The 18328-nt window shown below is 44.1% G+C and overlaps 2 protein-coding genes across 2 annotated transcripts in view; one reads left to right on the forward strand and one right to left on the reverse strand.

The window, feature by feature from the left end:
* The window catches only part of RHOQ (ras homolog family member Q), a 32092-nt gene extending 14698 nt beyond the window's left edge, over positions 1–17394 (forward strand). Inside the window, exons 3-5 of the mRNA XM_032770222.2 lie at positions 11051–11215; positions 16357–16452; positions 17143–17394. Of these exons, the coding sequence (XP_032626113.1) occupies positions 11051–11215; positions 16357–16452; positions 17143–17298 (417 nt within the window). The 3' untranslated portion in view covers positions 17299–17394. The remainder of the gene's footprint in view (positions 1–11050; positions 11216–16356; positions 16453–17142) is intronic.
* Positions 17395–17480: 86 nt separating this feature from the next.
* PIGF (phosphatidylinositol glycan anchor biosynthesis class F) overlaps positions 17481–18328 on the reverse strand; it is a 55861-nt gene continuing 55013 nt past the window's right edge. The window contains exon 6 of the mRNA XM_032770220.2: positions 17481–17826. Coding sequence (XP_032626111.1) covers positions 17713–17826 — 114 coding nt within the window. The 3' untranslated portion in view covers positions 17481–17712. The remainder of the gene's footprint in view (positions 17827–18328) is intronic.

Genomic DNA, 18328 nt, shown 5'->3' on the forward strand with positions numbered 1-18328 from the left:
AAACCAGAGCTGTAACGTTGAAATTTTTCTCCAGAGCGATGCAAGTTTTACGCTCTTTGAAATTTTCTATTCTACATTTTACATATTCCCATGGTATAAGAAATAGTCAATTAGACCCTGTATTAATGATATAATATATGATAGGAGATATCAGATTCCTCCCCTAGACTGCAATACAGTCAGGTCTCGATTTACACTCTGGTTATGTTCTTCAGAAAACACCATGCAAATAGAAATCATGTAAAAAGATACCAAGGGTCTATGGGAAATAAGGTTTTAGGTTCCAGGCTCACAAAAATGACCTCCCTAATTTATGCAATATAGTACTACAGGTTTTATTAATTTTTTTAATGAAATTTAAACTTACTGCAGGTAGTAACCTTTACTGATGTTGAGGATTAACTTGATACAGTATCAGCATTATCATCATATTGTTGAAGTCAGTGAATCCCTACCATGTACAAAAATAAAGGGTTATAATTAATTGACCGTGCATAACTGAAACTGTGCAAAAAAACCCATGTAAATTCAGGCCTGACTGGATAGGGGAAGTATAATGGTGCACACTCACCTCTCCTGAGGGCTTCCTGTCAGGTGAGTGCAAACCTATTCTCTCTCTCTCTCTGCTCATGGTGCCCCCTGTTGGCAGCTGCCCTCATCATGTGGATCACCAGTGGCTCAGCGTTCCAGCTAAGTCATACATATTCCAAACACATGAAGGACCCCCTTCTGGGGTAAAAAGGTCAACAGGGCCTTTCCCTGTGCCCTTGGTAATGTCAGCCCTGTCTCTGGGCTCCGTTCTCAGCCCCTTCTGGGCTCGCTTAAAGTCCATGTTTGCCTTGGTCTAGCACACTACCCCCGGGGCTTCCTCTCTGGAGACTCTTTAAGTCCTGCCCTTCACTTGGGCCTCTAAACAAGCCTTATCCCCTTCTTGGGCTTAGGCCACTCTCCCAGTGGCCAGTGGGGGGGAATCTAGCTCCACCCACTACTCAGGGTCCTAACCCAGGGACCCTACAAATAGCAGCCACATGCTGCTTTCTTTAATAATTACTGCTGCTATTCCCTGGGTTGCTTCCCATGTAGCCCCTTTCTCCTCACCCTTACCTCAGGGCTGAAGTTCTTCCTGCTCAGGCCCAGCAGCTCCTTTTAACTGAGCCTGCTGTGCTCTGATTGGCTGCTTCCCTGTGACCTGTCTAGGGACTGCAAGACCTCCAGCAGGGGTATTCAAAGGGCCTGGTACAAACTATCACAGGAAGATACTAGCTTTTTATTTTCAATGCCAAAAGAGATGCAGTAGATTGGATTGAGCCATAATTGCTATTAGGCCTGTGCCTAGGGCCCCAGTTCCTGGAGTCATGTGATTACGTCAGGATGTCAGCTTTCATTTAAAGTAAAGTTTCTAGCTCTCATTGTTGTGAAGAAAAGCTTGAAAAAGTGACCTAAATATAACCAGCTCAGTGACATCTGAGTCTGCAGGCAGCCTGAGACAATACCTCTGAGAGGTGTGAACTACTCCATGCATCTCAGTGGAGGTGTTAAGTGCAGGACTCTGCTAAAGCAGAGCAATCTGCATGGGACAGGAGGGGACGAGTGCAGCAGGCCAGACTCACCTGCTAAGCAGATAAACTCTGGTTGTTGGGGGAAAGTACTGGGGGATGGGGCTTCCGGGGACTGCTGCTAACACATCTTCTGGTCACAAAGGGAGGAGGACCTCTGATGGCACTCCTGAGGAGAAGTGGGCATTGTTGCCTTGCCTCTTTGGAAGGAGAGTGGGGCCCATTGCCACCACCACTCCAAGTTGAGGGGGAGTCATAGAGACCCAGTGTCTTGGTGTGCCTGAGGCCCCAGATTCTCAGTCCAGCCATGTAGCAGGTACTAGGAAACACAATTTACTGCAGTCTCAAAGGGCTGTCCAGAGGTCCGGGGCTGTTAGAGGTTTTAATTTGTTTAATAAAAAAACTTCCGTCAAGTATAATCTGATGTTAAATAAAATGTGTACTTTTATTGCTCCTTTCTTCAAAGCACCTCAAGCATTTCACAAACCCTGATGCATTAAGCCTTACAACTGTCCCTAAGGCATCCTAATTTTACAGGTGGACAAATTGAGGTACAGAGTGTATAGTGACTTACTCCAAGTTGCACAGCGAGTTGGTGGCAGAGGTGGAACAGAACTTACATCTTCTGACTCTGTCCTCTTGTTTTAACCCACAGAGCACCCGTCCCATCTCACGTCTCTCGAGTCAGGCAAAATATCAATTTAAAATCGACTTTACACAGTGTTAACAGAACTCCCCTGAAATCAAGCAGTACAGTGTATGATTAGTCTGAGCTGACATTTGGAATATACTACTCTGCTGCAGAACTGCAAGCCAATCCCTCATATTAAAAGCTTTTGGACAATAAAGGAAGGGCAAGCTGTAGATTGGAGAAATAATCAAGTTCTGGATGAGTTAAAACAAATCCATCGAAAATGTGAATGCAGTGACACACTCTGCTTCAGTGCTCCATCACAAGGGGGTACACAATGTCAAATGTGCAAGTAGAGTAATTGCCAGCTACCATAAAGAAAAGAGACCAGATGAAAAGAAGAGCTACCCCATAGAGCAGCAGAGAAAATGAACTACTTCAAGTAATGGTCCCTATTGTATTCCACTGTGGGCTTACACGTGCGCCCGGAGTCAGATAATTTGAAAGTCATGTCCACTGTTCTGCGCATACGCCCTGGCTCACCTCATGCCTCTGACTGAAGTGATAAAGGGCGGGGTGGACCGACCACGTCTTCAGTTCCTTCTCACCCCTGCATGGGTGGGGTCAGAATCTTTAGCATCCTCAGGTCTGATGTCATTCTGCAAAACCATATTAATCCAGTTGCAAATAGTTCATAATTTTAATAGGATATGTCCCTGCTAGGTTGAGGAGCTTATATGAGCAACTGCATGGCACAAGAAACATGGATGTCTCGAGAGTCTAGAATGCATATCAGTTTACTGGAATTACATGCAGTAAGAAAGGTAAGTGAATTTTTTCTTCCATTCATCTGCTCTCACTATGTCCTGATACAGTCAGACAACTACAACTGTTTTCTACACCAACAAGCAAGGGGGAGTGAGTCTGCCTCCCTATGTGCAGAGGCAGTCATGCCAGTTTCAGAGACTATCAGCAGTCAGATCACCCTATCTGCAGTCTACCTTCCAGGGACGCAGAATGTGCTCGAATACTTCTTCAGCAGACACTTCATGACTGACCACAAGTGAGAAGCTCACAACACAGTGCTGCGTGACATTTTCACACAGTGGGGAACTCCAACCAGAGATCTCTTCTCTTCCCAGGCCAACAGGAAGTGTGCAACGTATTGCTCCAGAGGAGCCTTAGGTTACTGCTCCCAGGGCAACGCTCTCCTTTCCTGGCCAGACCAGTTCAACTTCCCTCCACTGCTGCTACTACCACAAGTGCTATGCAAAATATGGCAGGACAGGGCAACAGTCATCCTGATCTCCCCTTTGTGGCCCAGACAGGCCTGGTTCCCAAACCTCCTGTGGATGTCACTTTGGCCGCTGATTACCCTCCCAATATTTCCTGAGCTCTTGGTCCAATGCAATAGCAGGATCAAACACCCCAAATCCATGACCGCTCTACCTCAGGGTGTGGTATTTGGAGGGGCAGCATTCCTAGAACATGCATGCTCCTCAGCTGTGTGAGACAGCCTCTCTAATAGCAGAAAGGACTCGACTAGAAAATGTTACCTAGTTAAATGAAAACGCTTCTCATCCTGGGCACAACAAAGAGGAGTTCTACCAGAAACTACAGCTATCCTTGAAGACATTGGGTCTGTCCCTCTGGCTCTTTGTGAGTCCACTTAGTGACAGTCAGGGCATTCCATCCACCTACTCAGGGCTACTCCATTCACACACCCACTAACCAGTTGATTCTGATAAGAACTTTCCCACCACCTCAAAAAATTGTGCTCCAGTTCGACCTGTATCTTGTTCTTTCGGTAATGACAGGGCCCCATTTTGAGCCTTGTTCCATGTCCTTCCTCTCCATAAAGGTCACCTTTCTTGCAGCCATCACACTAGAACAGGGTGCAATGACAGACCCTTCCATACACTGTGTTCCACAAAGACAGTTTCTTTACACCTACACAGCAAATTTATCCCTGAAGTGGTTTTGGAATTTCACCTTGACCAATCCATTCACTTACCTGTATTCTTCCCAAAACGGCATGTATTGGCAGAAGAATATAGACTCCACTCCCTCAATGTTCAATGAGCATTGGCCTTGAGAACAGAACCAATCAAGAAGTCCCTGAGACTATTTGTCACTATAGTGAAGAGAGTCACAGGGCACACCATCTCCACTCAAGAGAATTTCCAAATGGATATCTGGTTGCATTCCACTCTATCAGCTCTCAAACTTCCCTTCCCCTATAGGGGTATGAGCTCTCTCCACTACAGCTCAAGTAACGACCATAGTGTCTCTTCAGGACATATCCCTCCTAGACATCTATAAAGTGGTCACATGGAGCTCCATCCACACGTTTGCAAAGCATTATGCACTGGTATTAGACTCAGCTGCTGAAGCCTCCTTTAGGAGGGTGGTTCTCCACTCAACCCTACTGTCCTCATCTTTGCACTCTCCTCCTACTTAGGTACTGTTTATCAATCGCCCACAGTGGAATGCAATAGAGACAATCACTCAAAGAAGTTTCTTATCTATAACTGCAGTTTCTTCAAGATATGTGATCTTTGCCTGATTCTATTACCTGCCTGTCTCCCTTCTGCTTCGGATATTCTCTGATTGGCAGTGGAGAAGAAATTGCAGAGCTGGTTGGTCCGCCCCACCCTTTATTACCTTGGTCGTAGGCATGAGGCGAGCTAGGGTGCATGCGTGGACCAATGGACACTACTTTCAAATTCTCTGACTCTGGGCACCGTGTGTGCATGCATAATCTCGCAGTGAAATACAGATAGGGACCACGCATCTCAAAGAACCTCCAGTTACAGGTGAGTAACCTCCTCTTTCCTGGAATGCATTTAAAAACAACCATGAGGGTATTTTGTATAACGAACTACGCATACACAAATCTGTCAGCATCAATAAACATGATTGTAGTTGAGATGCTGAGACAGACTATTAGCAACAGTTCCTTATATCCTTGTCTTTTTATTCCTTTCACTTCCTATTGGCAGCCACTTTCTTTGGTTAGCAGAGTGACACCCAGCAAGTGATGGCCAGTGTCTTACTGCAATTAACAACATAAAATACTTTGTACTAATCAAGTGTCTTCCACTGGAGGCATTGAAAGCACTTTGCAGACATTATACAAACAGGATGCAATGGTATTGGCTTAGTTAAAATAATTATTTATTATTCTTTTCCTATCCTGTTTCTCCATTTGTATTTGGCTGCTTTGTAAGATGACAAATAGGGTTTCTTTTATTTTTTAAAAAGCTCATAATACAACTCTCTCCACTTTGAATGTTAGGCAATTGTATTGCACTATGTTGGTACTTGGTCACCTTCTTCTTCCTCCTATCTTTTGGTTCTTAAAATATTCCAGTCAAATTCTTCAAGTGTTTTTAATGCCTAAGTCTACCCACTGCCTCCCCCATATTAGAATGAAAGTTTAATTGAGATAGAGTATGAGTGCATGCACTCAAACTGGAATTTATGTTGATTTCTGACTAGTATAGTTAAATTTTGCCATTGCACTTAATTTTGGAATAAAGTTAATTTCTTTCCTGTACACTGACGAATTCAAATAATAAAAGTATACTTTGGCATACTGATTTTTTCCATGTTTCTCAAATGGTCAGTGTTTAGACTGACAGTATTTCTAGCTGATCCCATGGAATTCAGCCATTATTTAGGCCTGAATACAGGAAACTTTTTTCCAAATTTCTCACTGTTGCTAACGTGGGTTTAGCTCAGTCAGTGCTAGCCATGTTGGGGATCATAGTGTAGATAGGAACCTGGCTGCTGACAACATTTTAAGCACCATGTCATCTTACCTTGCTTAGAGCTGGTCTAATTGACATGGTGTTGAAACTGGTGGAAGCAGCTGGCCATCTGTTTACATTTGGGCTACCCATGTTGCTAATACTGGTGGAGCTGAACCAGTGTTAGCAACAGTGGGATATTTTTGAAGAATTTCCATAGCATAGACAAGGCTCTAATATGAGAGACATGACAACATTATGACTGTTTCAAGTGGAATATGGTGTGTGTGTGTATATATAGACTCAAGTTCTGTGCTGCTGTAAGTGGGCAGAACTCCATTGAAGTCAATGGAGCTGATACTATGTACTTTAGCAGGCAATTTGATTGTGATGCATAAAATATCCAAACAAATGGTATTTGTCTTTTAGTTTAACACCTTAATTATACAGGATGGACTGAGACACGTAGGCCTCGCTGTTGTAGAAGAAGCAGAGTACAAAGTTATATAAATAGATGCAGAGAGCAGGAAGGAGAAGTTTGTCCACATAGGCACCAAAGGAACAGTAGTAGTGCTCATTTCTAAAACAACTGCTAGCCAGCTTTTTCAGATGGAATGCAAGGTACCAAGAGGTATCTAACTGTAAAAGGAATAGTGTCTAAGACAAAAAAAAAAAGTTAGTCTAAACTGTCATGCACACTGCAAGTTTTCCAATAAAGTGTGCAAATGTAAGACAACTTTGCAACTGGGAAATATTTAGTGTTCATTGTCTGGAAGTAGATCTCTAGAATTTAGACTGATTGAGAGGCACTTTAAGGTCATTGAACTAATTTAAATATTTTTTTTTTGAGTGATGGGGTGTGTTTATCATGCTAACAGCTAATGAAATATTTTATTGCTCTTCGTTTGAGACACATTCTCATGTGTTAATGTTATGTTGAGCCTGAGTAAAGTGACTTCTTGCTGAGAGATGGTGATTTGATTTGTAATGTAAAAAAAATTTTTTTTTACAGGTTTTCAGTAGTCCTGAATCTGAGAATGACTGACTAACCTGCTTAGCTGATTTTTTTCTGTACTAGCTTGAAGATCCTACACTCCAGAGACCAGACTAATTTGTAGTTGTGAAGTTTCTTTTTAGGATTTTGATCTCCGCCCAGTAAATGTGGTTGCTTCCCTGAATAGGCTCTGGCTGCATACCATAGTAGAGGTAGAGAGGTAACATGTATGCTTATAAGGAGATGGGAGATTGTAAAAAGGGCCATGAACTTCAGTTACATTTCTCCCTCCAAATTTTGTACCTACTCAAGTTACAAGTAAATTACTAGAACAGAAAGAAGTGTATTAGGAAGAATATTCTCTGTATTTTCATTTTGTTTCATCTCTACATTTGGCAACATTTTGGACATAGTCAGCTTACATGCATGGAAATAGTGGGAGTTAGTTTCTCTTCTGCCCTTATAAACAAACATCAAGAGAGGAGAGAAATATCCCTTATACACCTTTCATGTGTAAGGAGGGGAGGGTGGAAAGTGTATCAGGGCATTCTGTTTAAAGTGGGCTCTATCAGAAACTGAAGGAGGTTTTTCATAATTCATGGTAACAGTGCCTTTTTATTCTCTGTTCCTAGGAATTTCAAACGTTTGGGGCATAGACTGTGGCCTGAGATCTGCATCTATTTTTGTACACATGTGCATGTTTTCTGTTGCACATTCATTTACTGCAGTTGTGTACACAGTGGGAGGGATTGGCATGCTCACAGAAAGTCCTGACTTGAAAATGCATGTGCGTATATATGCATTTAATGCACACAATCCACCAAAAAACCAAAACAAACAACCCTGACTTAATTCTGTTTCAAGTGATCAGAAAGCATGGCAACTCAATTAATTAATTAATTATAATTGATTAGTATTTTATTGCAGTAGTGGTACAGCAGGGATGGGCGACTGGTATCCCAGGGCTGCACTGGCCCACCAACCAGGGGCATAGGAGAGGTTCGGGGTGTTGGCTCCGGCCTGGCACCGCTTACCTTGAGCAGCTTCCGTTCCCAGCCAATGGGAGCTTTGGTGGAGGTACCGACAGGGGAGGGCAGCGCACAGAGCCCTCTGCCTCCCCTTCCCCAGGGGCTGCAGGGATGTGGTGCTGGCTGCTTCCAGGAGCGGCACGGGGCCAGAGCACACAGGGAGCCTGCCTTAGTTCCGTGACACCCCAGGGGTCGCAGTCCCGTGGGCCATAATTTGCCTGCCCCGCCTTAGCTGTTCATTTCCAGACTTCTGAGGGAGACAGGGTTGGTAGAACTATTCTGTGGAAATTCACACATTCTCTGGCACCGCACTGACACGTTTTCCATTGTAACTATTTGCTAAATACGTTTTTCATTTACAAGTAAATATGTACAATCTGGCAGTTACGGTTGCCAGGGAAAAACTATAGCTGAATTTCCCAAAGTGTAGGTAGTGTTGAATTACATCGGGCTCTTTTTATTTAATGAATAAACTGGTCTAATATTTGTGGGCTGTAGTTCAGATGGGAATTTGTATCAAGAAGCTTGCAGCTGACTGTGGTTAGCCCTGCCTTGGTGCTCATTGTAGGGGAGAGGGGACCAAAATCCTTCCCTGTGCAATGTGGGCATAATGCCAGTCCTCAGTGCAAAGCTCTGAGGCTAGTGATATACATTAAACCAGGGGTCAGCAACCTATGCCACACATGCCAATGGTGGCATGCAAGCCGATTTTTAATGGCACGCCGAGGTCCCAGCTGCCAGCCAAGGTGAACGGAACCGCAGGCTGGCAGTGGGCTGAGCAGGCCAGCGGCTGAGATCCCGGCTGGCAAGGGGGCAGCAGCTGGAACCTAAACCCAGCCGGAGCCCAGAGCCGGCTGATGCTGGGGTGCAGTGCGTGGCGTACTCCCAGCTGGGGGGCTGCTGGCTGCCGGAACTCTCCTGCAGGCTGGCGCAGGCAGCCGAAGCATCAGGCAGTCAAGTAAATGAAAGAGGCTGGCGGGAGGCGCGGTGGAGGTGTCCGCATCCCAGCCTGTCCTGCTGCCCCTCTCTCGCCACTGTGCTGGACACCAGGGCTCTGCAGGCACATGCCGTCCCTGCGGCCCCTGGGGGAAGGGAGTGGCAGGCCAGAGGGTCTTCTGCAGGGCCAGCTCCAGCGTTTTTGCCGCCCAGAGCAGGAAAAAAAAAAAGCCGTGATTGCAATCGCGATCTGTGGCAGCTCTACCGCCATCGCTTCAGTCTTTGGCGGCAGGTCCTTCCCTCAGTGAGGGACCCGTCGCTGAAGACCTGGACATGCCCCCCATCCATTGGCTACTCCCTTGGTCTTCTGCTGCATGCCCCATTTGCCTGCAGATGCAGTGCCCCCACACAGTTGGCCCACAGCTCCCTTGGGAGAAACAGGAACAGCATGGGGCAGGGACCCATTCACCATCCAGATAACCTGGCCGCAACCAGGACTGTCCCAGGCCAGCCTCAAGTCCCCGTCCCCCCAGGACTTCCCCCTACACCTCCCAACCTCCTGCCCTGAACCCCTCACGCCACCCAACCCTGACTCCTACACTCCTCATGGTCCCAGCCCTGACTCCTGCACCATCCACATCCCTACCCCCTGCCCTGATCCCCACGCACTCTAACCCCTTGCTCTGAGTGCTCCGCCACACACATCCCAGCCTCTAAGCTCCTCCCCCCAAAGGGAGGTTGTAATAGGACAGTACCTGTAAGAAATTTAAGTTACTTCTACCCCTGCCAGAACCCCAGACCAGCAGTGGACTAAGCAGGGCCAGTGGCAGGCTGAGAGGCTCAGCCCGCTGCCAGTCTGGGGTTTCGGCCACCAGCCTCCCTGCCAGCCAGTATCCAGACTTCCAGCCCCACTCAGCCCACCGCTGGCCTGGGGTACTAGCAGCCAGCTCGGGGCTCTGCTCTTGGCCTCAGCCACTCCCTGCTGTGGCACACATTGGAAAACTCAGCAAGGAAAAGGATCACACTAAACTGATAAGATCAGCATTTTAATTTTATTTTAAATGAAGCTGATTAAATATTTTAAAAACCTTATTTACTTTAAATACAACAATTGTTTATTTATATAATATAGACTTTTATAGAGAGAGACCTTCTAAAAACATTAAAATGTATTACCGGCATGCGAAACCTTAAATTAGAGTGAATAAATGAAGACTTGGCACACCACTTCTGAAAGGTTGCAGACCCCTGCATTAAACTCTCTCAAATAGGAATGGCACCAGCATAGCCTGCTCTTTTCAATTCCATCCAGCAGAACAAGCCTAGTGTGCCTGTGCACCTTCCCAATATGGCCAAGGGGCTTTGATACTGTGGCTCTAAAAAACTAACACCTGAGTGATTTGTCCATCCACATTGAGAATTCCTCCAAAGGAACATCAGTCTCTTTTGGGTGCTCTTTTCCTTTAGAAAATGTCAGTACTCTTTAATGCCAAATCTTCCCTGGTGTTTAGTGGGTGCACTGGGCTAAAGGGGAGTGTGGATAAAGGAGCTCTGATCCCGCTCTGTCCCCCAGGACAGGATCATCAGTAATAGGACACAATTTCCTGCTGCTACTTTAAAATGCTAGGAGAGGGCTCAGGTACCATTCACACCTGAGATCCAAGAAGGAGTGGTTTCTTGGTTAGGTGGATAGTCAGAAGCAGCACTATGGATTTCTCTGATTTGCCTCACCCATTTTGCTTTGTACAGGCAGAATGGTTGTGGAATCAGGACGTGTCTGCTTATTTCCCCTCAGCATGCCAGGGCAACAGCTAGCTCTTAGGTTGCAGATATGCAAAGAATGTTTAAAATGAGGCTTTAAAGAACTTTTCCATAAATACCATATTACATAGATAACAGTGTAACTACTGGTAGCAACAGTGCCAGGATTTTCACATGCATTCATATATACGTCTGTATCCTGTGTGTGGATTTTAATCTAATAGCCCCGGTAATTGACTGGGGGTACCACTAAAACAGCCAAGTAAACTGAGTCTGTTTAAATGAGTTTTCGATTTGAGATATTTGAGCACAGTCCCTGAACGTAACTGTTACAGTGAACAAAATATGAGTTTCAGTTCAGGATTGCCGATAACAACATTTTTCTTCCTCAGGAAGACTACGATCGTCTGAGACCTTTATCTTATCCTATGACAGATGTCTTCCTTATCTGCTTCTCAGTGGTAAATCCAGCCTCATTTCAAAATGTGAAGGAGGAGTGGGTACCAGAGTTAAAGGAATATGCACCTAATGTACCCTTTTTATTAGTAGGAACCCAGGTATGTCTGGTTTTATTTTGCTTGTTTTATTAAAATAATCCAGATCATCTAACGTGTGTGCTTTCTTTGGGCCCAAGGCCTCTGCAGCAGAATCCAAATAACTCCCTTTCTCGGACTTCAACTGGAAGAGTTAGACCTAGCCTACACCTATAACTTAGGTAGAGCTAGCTGCATTACTCAGGGCTGTGAAATATTTCACGCCCTTAGCACTGTAGTTAGGACATATATACATGAAAATGGTCTGACCCAGTTTGACCAATGGTCCTCCTAGCCCAGTATCCTTTTTGACAGTGGCTGGTATCAGATGCTCCAGAATGAATGAACAGCACAGGGCAGTTGAGTGATTCATCCCATTGTCCAGTTCCAGCTTCTGGCAGTCAGAAGTTTGAGGATACCCAGAGCATCGGGTTGGGTCCCTGATGGTCTTGACTAATAGCCACTGATAGACCTATCCCTCCATGAACTTATGTATCATATATACTCGTTCATAAGCCAGATTTTTTTTTAGTAAAAAAGAGAAGCACCAGAGACGGGGGTTGGCTTATGAATGGGTATAGAGAGGGAGAGATGGGACACAGTCCCTCCCCCAACAGAGGGAGCAAGGAGAGCAGCAGAGTCAGAAGGGAAGAGGTGGGGCCACGCTGGTCTCCCCCCAGCCTCCAAAGCAGCTGCAGCTCTGGGGCTGGCAGGCTGCAGCTGTGCTGTTCAGCCCCGCCCCCCAGAGCACGCTGTGGCCGCGCCACCCGGCCCGCTGGAGCACGCTGCAGCTGTCCTGCCCGGCCCGGCCTATGGTGTGGCCATGCTGTCTGGTCTGACCTGCCGGAACAGGCTGCAGCTGCGCTGCCTAGCCTGCCAGAGCAGCTCCAGCCAAGTCAGAGACATCCGTCCCTGGCCCTCCCCAGATAAGGTGGAAAGGGATGGGATGGGGAGAGTGTGGGGGGTCCCAGGCTAGAGGTGGGGTCATGTGGGGAGTGGGTGTCATAAATAGATAGCTAAGGGTTAATGTTTCTTTCACCTGTAAAGGGTTAACAAAGAGAACCAAACACCTGACCAAAGAACCAATCAGGAAACCGGATTTTTCAAAGTCAGGGAGGGAATTTTTGGGGTCTGAGTCTTTTGTCTGTCTCTCGGCTGTAAGAGGTTTCTTTCTATCTTCAACTTTCATCTTCAGTTTTTAAAAGTTGTAGGTACAAAGGTAGCAAACAATAGGCTTTTATAGTTTTGTTTTGTATTTACATTGTGTAGTTGCTGGAAATGTTTTAAAGTATCTCTTTTTGAATGTCTTTATTACATATTTTCTTTAAGTAATAGCCCCTGTGGATTATCAACTTATGCAAAGTCATATGTTCATGTGCTTTTTTTTTCTTTTTTACTATAAAAGAAGCTTTCTTTTTAAGACTGTTTAAGTTTTTCTCTCTGGTAAGGCCTTAAGGACACGAAGGGAAGGAAATTCTCTTGTGTTAAATCTACGGAGGTGTAAGCTCTGCAGCACAGGAATTGGTGGGAGTGGGAAAAAAGAATCCAAAGCAGTAGGAAAGTCTGGTGGAAAAAAAAGGGGAAGTGTCATAAATGGATAGGTAGGTAAGGGTAAGTTTCTTTTACCTGAAAAGGGTAACGAACACCTGACCAGAGACCATCAGAGAACTGGATTGGTTTAAAGTCAGGGGCGGGAATTTGTATCTCGGGGTCTTTGTTGTTTTCTTGCTATGAGGAAACAGTCTTTCTTCTAATTCTCTCTATCTCTTCTAAATCTGTTAAGTACCAGGAACCGCAAAGTAATTAGCTTGATGTCTTTGGGGGTGTATTACCTGTATGTTAATTTGTTGTGCGGTTTAATTGGGCTATCTTTAAATCAGACTGTTTCTTTATATTTTCTTATAAGCAAGAGCCTGTTATTGAGTTTCCCTAATGCAAGATGATTGGTTTTTATATTTTCTTCTTTTTTTTCTATAAAGTTTTCTTGTTAAACTTGTTGAAGTTCTTTTTTCCTAGGGAGGCAAGGGAAAAGCCAGGCTGTGGGCTATTTCTATTTTGCGGTCAGGGAAAGAGCAGACTATGGGAAAGAGGGAAGAATTCTCTCTGTTCTCTGGTGGTTTACAGTTTTTCCCTCAATTCCTGAGGGCAAGGGGGTGGCAGAGCCAGCTGTGGGTATTTTGCATCTCCATTGTCCTGAGGGAAGCAGAAAAGCTGGTTTCTTGGGTCACACAAGTTACCGCGAGGCAAGCCTGATAAGAGGGGGAAGGGGTTATTTCCTGCTTTTCGCATCCAAGGGATTGGGAATCTGGGTGTCCCACCAAGGGAGGGTTGGGCGGACACCAGAGGGGGAAAGGGGGGATCAGGCTCATAGATTAATTCCTGATCTGGTGGCAGCGAGAATATCCAAGCTGGTAGTGAGCTTGGGGGAGTTTCAGGTAAGCCCCCAAACTTTGGACGCAAAAGTCCAGGTTTGGGACAGGACCAGACTGGTGGACACTAAAGTCCAGGTCTGGGACTGGACGGCTAGATTACCACAGGAAGGGAAGTGGGTTATTTCCCTTTGTTGTGAGACTCAGAGTCTCTGAGTCTTGGGGTCCCTCCAGGGAAAGTTTTGGGGAGCCCAGAGGGAGACAAAACCCTAGAATTTTTGGCTGGTGGCAGCAAGATCAGATCTAAGCTGGAAATTAAGCTTAGAGGGGTTCATGCAGGCACCCAGATTTTTGGACGCTAAGGTCCAAATTTGGAAAAATGCTTATGATAGTGGGCACAGGGGTTAGTCCCCTGATTCCCAGCTTCTCCCCCTGCAAAAAAAAATTCCCCGCCAGTTGCTGTCCCAGCCCATCAGGGTAAGAGGCTGGAGCGCTGGGACACTTTGTTTACTTAGGTTTACCTACATGCCTGCGGACGCTCGAGGTAGGTAAACCATCTCGGCCCACCAGTGGCTTATCCTGAAGGCCTGGGAGCCAAAGTTTGCTGACCCTTGAATTATAGGGTCGGTTTATGAATGGGTTATAAAATTTTTTCCATTTTTACTTATTCATCCGGGGGGGAAGGAGGTGTCGGCTTATAAACGGGTCGGCTTATGATCGAGTATATACGGTAATTCTTTTCTGAACCCAGTTATACTTTTGGCCTTCACAACATCCAGTGAGTTCCACAGGTTGACTGTGCATTGTGTGAAGTAGTAGTTCAGTTAGTAGTTTTGTTAGTTTAAACCTGCTGCCTGTTAATTTTATAGGGTGACCCCTGGTTTTTGTATTATGTGAAGGAATAAATAACACTTTCTATTCACTTTTTTTCTCCACACCATTCATGATTTTATAGACCTCTATCGTATCCCCTCTTAGTTGTCTCTTTTCCAAGCTGAACAGTCTTAGTATTTAACTTCTCTGCATATGGAAGATGTTCTGTACCCTGAATCAGATGTGTTGTCCTTCTGTCCTTTTTCCAATTTTTGAGATGGGGCGACCAGAACTGCACCCAGTATTCAAGGGGTGGTTGTAAATTTATATAGTGGCATTATACTATTTTCTTTCAGACCTTCCCTCTTATTAGGCAACCTAACCCCCAGTGTAGATGCAGGTAAGTTCAATGGAAAGATTCTTCCACTGACCTAGGTACTGCCTTTCAGAGAGGTGGATTAATTACATCAATAGAAAAACCCATTCTGTTGATGTAGGAAGCATCTATACTATGCTGCTGTAGTGGTTGTAGTGTAGACATGATCTTGCTCACATCCAATAGTAGGAAAACAGGGTCACTTGTGTTCTAAGTACTCCTGTATAAATAACTGATCTTTCAGTTTGTTGGCCATACTGAAAAAATTAAAACTACATTTTGGGTAGACCTAAAATGAATTTTTTTTCCTAAATTTTTGGAGAACTGAAGTCAAAGAAAATTATTGTTTCAAGGTCATGCAAAATGTTTAGTTTGACATTTTTTAAATCTTTTAAAAAATAAATCGAGTAAATTTCAAAACAAATTTGTTTAGACTGTGTACACTTGATTTACAAAATGTCAAAACAAGAGGTTTCAAATTTATGGGAATATTTTTTTAGGGTTTTTTTTCCTGCCTCCCAAACTAAATCAATATGGTGAATTCCCCATGAATCTACAAAATGTTTCCATCAACCTGGATCTGCATTTTTCAGTGAAAAGTTTTGGCCAAAAAATTGTCTCAGCTCCAGAGTTACCTTCATTCTCTTAAAACAAAATGCATCATGTTACACAAGCAGTTGAGGCTGTTGAGCAAGGGTCTGGGTTTACAAGCATTACTCTTCCAGGAAACTCACTGAAATCAATAGGATTACTAGTCCCAGAATGCATTGCAGGATTGGGCCCCACATTAGTAGCATTAGCCTGTGCCACAACTACCAGTCCTACCAGTAGCCATTGAAACTAATGGAGAGACTTCTCTTGATTTCAACGGGCATTGGATTTATAGGGAAGCAGGGTGTAGGCAGTCTGGCTTAACAGTCATGGCTGGGCTGGTGTCCACCTGTCAAGTATGGCCATGAGGCAGTAGTTGGAGAGCAAGGATCGGAGTAGTCACTAGACCTGGTATCAACAGGCAAGAGTCAGGCTCAGAGTCAGACGGGGGTTGGAGGCCAGAGATCAGAAAACAAGGTGAGGTCTGGAGTCACAGCATGCCAGAAGTCTGCATGATTGTCTAGACAACTTCCTGGGGCACCCTCCAGGGTTCAATAGTGAGCAAGAGCCAAACAGAAGGGCACAGGGTGATGTCACTCTGGACCCTGTGGGCAGTACTTCCTGAGATGCCTAATCTCCATAGTGCTCCTTGGATGTGGCACTGCATGGCCTCTCAGTAGCAATGTGGGACTGTCAGACGACCTAGGGTCCACAGCCCCAGGTTCTAGTCCCATGGATTGTAGTCTAAGCAGAAGCAGCTCAAATTTCCCCGGTGTGTATTGGATTAATCCTGCCCTCCTGTGTTCATTGATGATTCTGGAGTGTCACACTGAAGTTAAGGAAAAAGAGCTGAGAATAAATAACCTACCTACCCTTCCTTTGGATACTCGGGTATTGGGGACCTGATCTACATCTTCATGTGGTTTTTGGATCAGGCCCGAGAACATGATATGGCTCAGTGATTTCTATTTGACATGTGTGTAATCATACAATAATATTACCATCTTTCCTACTAGATTGATCTTCGTGATGATCCAAAAACTTTAGCAAGATTGAATGATCTGAAGGAGAAGCCTGTATCTATGGAGCAGGGACAGAAGTTAGCAAAAGAGGTAAATCAGACACTTGGGGGGAAATAAACCTGCTCCTACCCAACTTATTCGTGATTGCATTTTTTCTCCTTATGTGCTATTTTCATACTTACTTCACCAGTCTAGATAACCAGCTTTTTATAAAACCACTGCTAAGAAGCAGACTCACATAGGTGTCTTCCTTGTAATAACAGTGTAAATCTTTTCAGTACAGAATTCAATAATGATTGAGTCAGATAATTAATTAAAATGGGGGTTGTACCTATAGGCCGTTAATCATTACAAAACACACACTTTATTTTTTAAATGTTAGGAAGATGCTAGGCATTTTTATTTATAGCCCATTTTCAGAAACGAATCTACAAGTTGGCAACAATTTTTTTTCTTCCTGTTCTTTAGCTGAAGTGTTTAGGACTGTATAGTCAACCCAAACCAAGCTGCTTGTAACATGCTTTCTTCAGAAACAGAACCTAAAGAAATGAATTCCAAAACTGTCATCAAAAGACAAAGAAAAGGAATAATTTGCTTTTACAGGACACGGAACATATTGGACACAGAACATATTGGGATGATTTTTCTAGGTCAAACAAGACTTTGGGGTGTTTCTATAAAAACAAAAAAACCTCGAGCTAACGAATAGATCTGAATATATACCAATGTGTAGCTATTAAATTCATCCTTTTTTTTTTTTTTTTTTTTTTTTTGCGACAGATAGGACCGCTGTTAGTGACGTGTTCAGCCTTTAAGCACAGAAAGCGACTGAAGACCGTTTTTGATGAAGCTATAATAGCCATTTTAACTCCAAAGAAACACACAGTGAAAAAAAGAATAGGATCAAGATGCATAAATTGCTGTTTGATCACGTGAGATACATTTGACAATGGCCAGGCCTGCTGTGAATTTCTATCAAACGTAAATGATACAGTTCATAAGTACACAGAACTTGTGTTAGATCATAGAAGTTTGTAAGCTAAACTTAGGAATCTAACCTCTGAAATCAGTGAAATTCAGAGGAACAAAACCAAGCAAATCAACAAAGCTCTGGTAAGAAGCAGCCACCATCTTTTACAAATACTTTATTTGGACTGGAAGATACAATCTCTCAGGGGTTAAAAAGCGTAGATCTGGCAACAATAGCATATAAATAATGCCCTAAGTGGAGATGCTTGGCCCAGAACCACATTGAAAATATTTCAATAGTCTCTTGCTGTGATCACATAAAAATTTCTGCCCGGTCTGTGTGGGATCTGCACAAAGAAATACCTTCTCTCTCTGCCCCCGTTATCTGCTTTTGTATGTAAGCTGCTTCCGATTCCAGTATATCCACAGAGGTGCAATAATGAGGCCAGCCACATAGCCAAAGGTAGCTCCGAGGGAACAGGAAATGGGCCAGATCTGAGGGCAGAAAACATACAGTAAAAACAGAGAAACAAGGAAAATATTTTTTGAGCACAAGTTCAGTGTAGTTGAAATACTGAAAGGCGGTACAACCTTTTTCTCTTTAAAGCTTGACGTGCTTTCCTAAAGAATGCGAAAAGTATAACAATCATACATGCATTTATCATGAACACTAAGTGTTGTACAATTAACTACTATACATTAAGCCTGCAGGAGGCAGAAGGCTGGTTATATTTTAGTGTAATACTCACAAAAGCATCTGAGAAACTTAAGTATTTGTGTTACCTGAAGTTTGGGCCAGATTTATTGAAAAAGTATTCTTAATTTTTCTGCACTCTTTTTGAGACTTTAAAAAAAAACAAACAAACCCTGCATATTTTACAACATACACTTGTACCTTTTGCCTTCTTTCTCCCCATGGACCTTCTAAGCTGTTGGATAAGCGTGCAGAAAAGAATGAAGACTACCAAATGAGCCTACATACCAAGATGGGGACAGG

The sequence above is a fragment of the Chelonoidis abingdonii genome, chromosome 3, assembly GCF_003597395.2.
Source record: "Chelonoidis abingdonii isolate Lonesome George chromosome 3, CheloAbing_2.0, whole genome shotgun sequence".
Classification (NCBI taxonomy): Eukaryota; Metazoa; Chordata; order Testudines; family Testudinidae; genus Chelonoidis; species Chelonoidis abingdonii.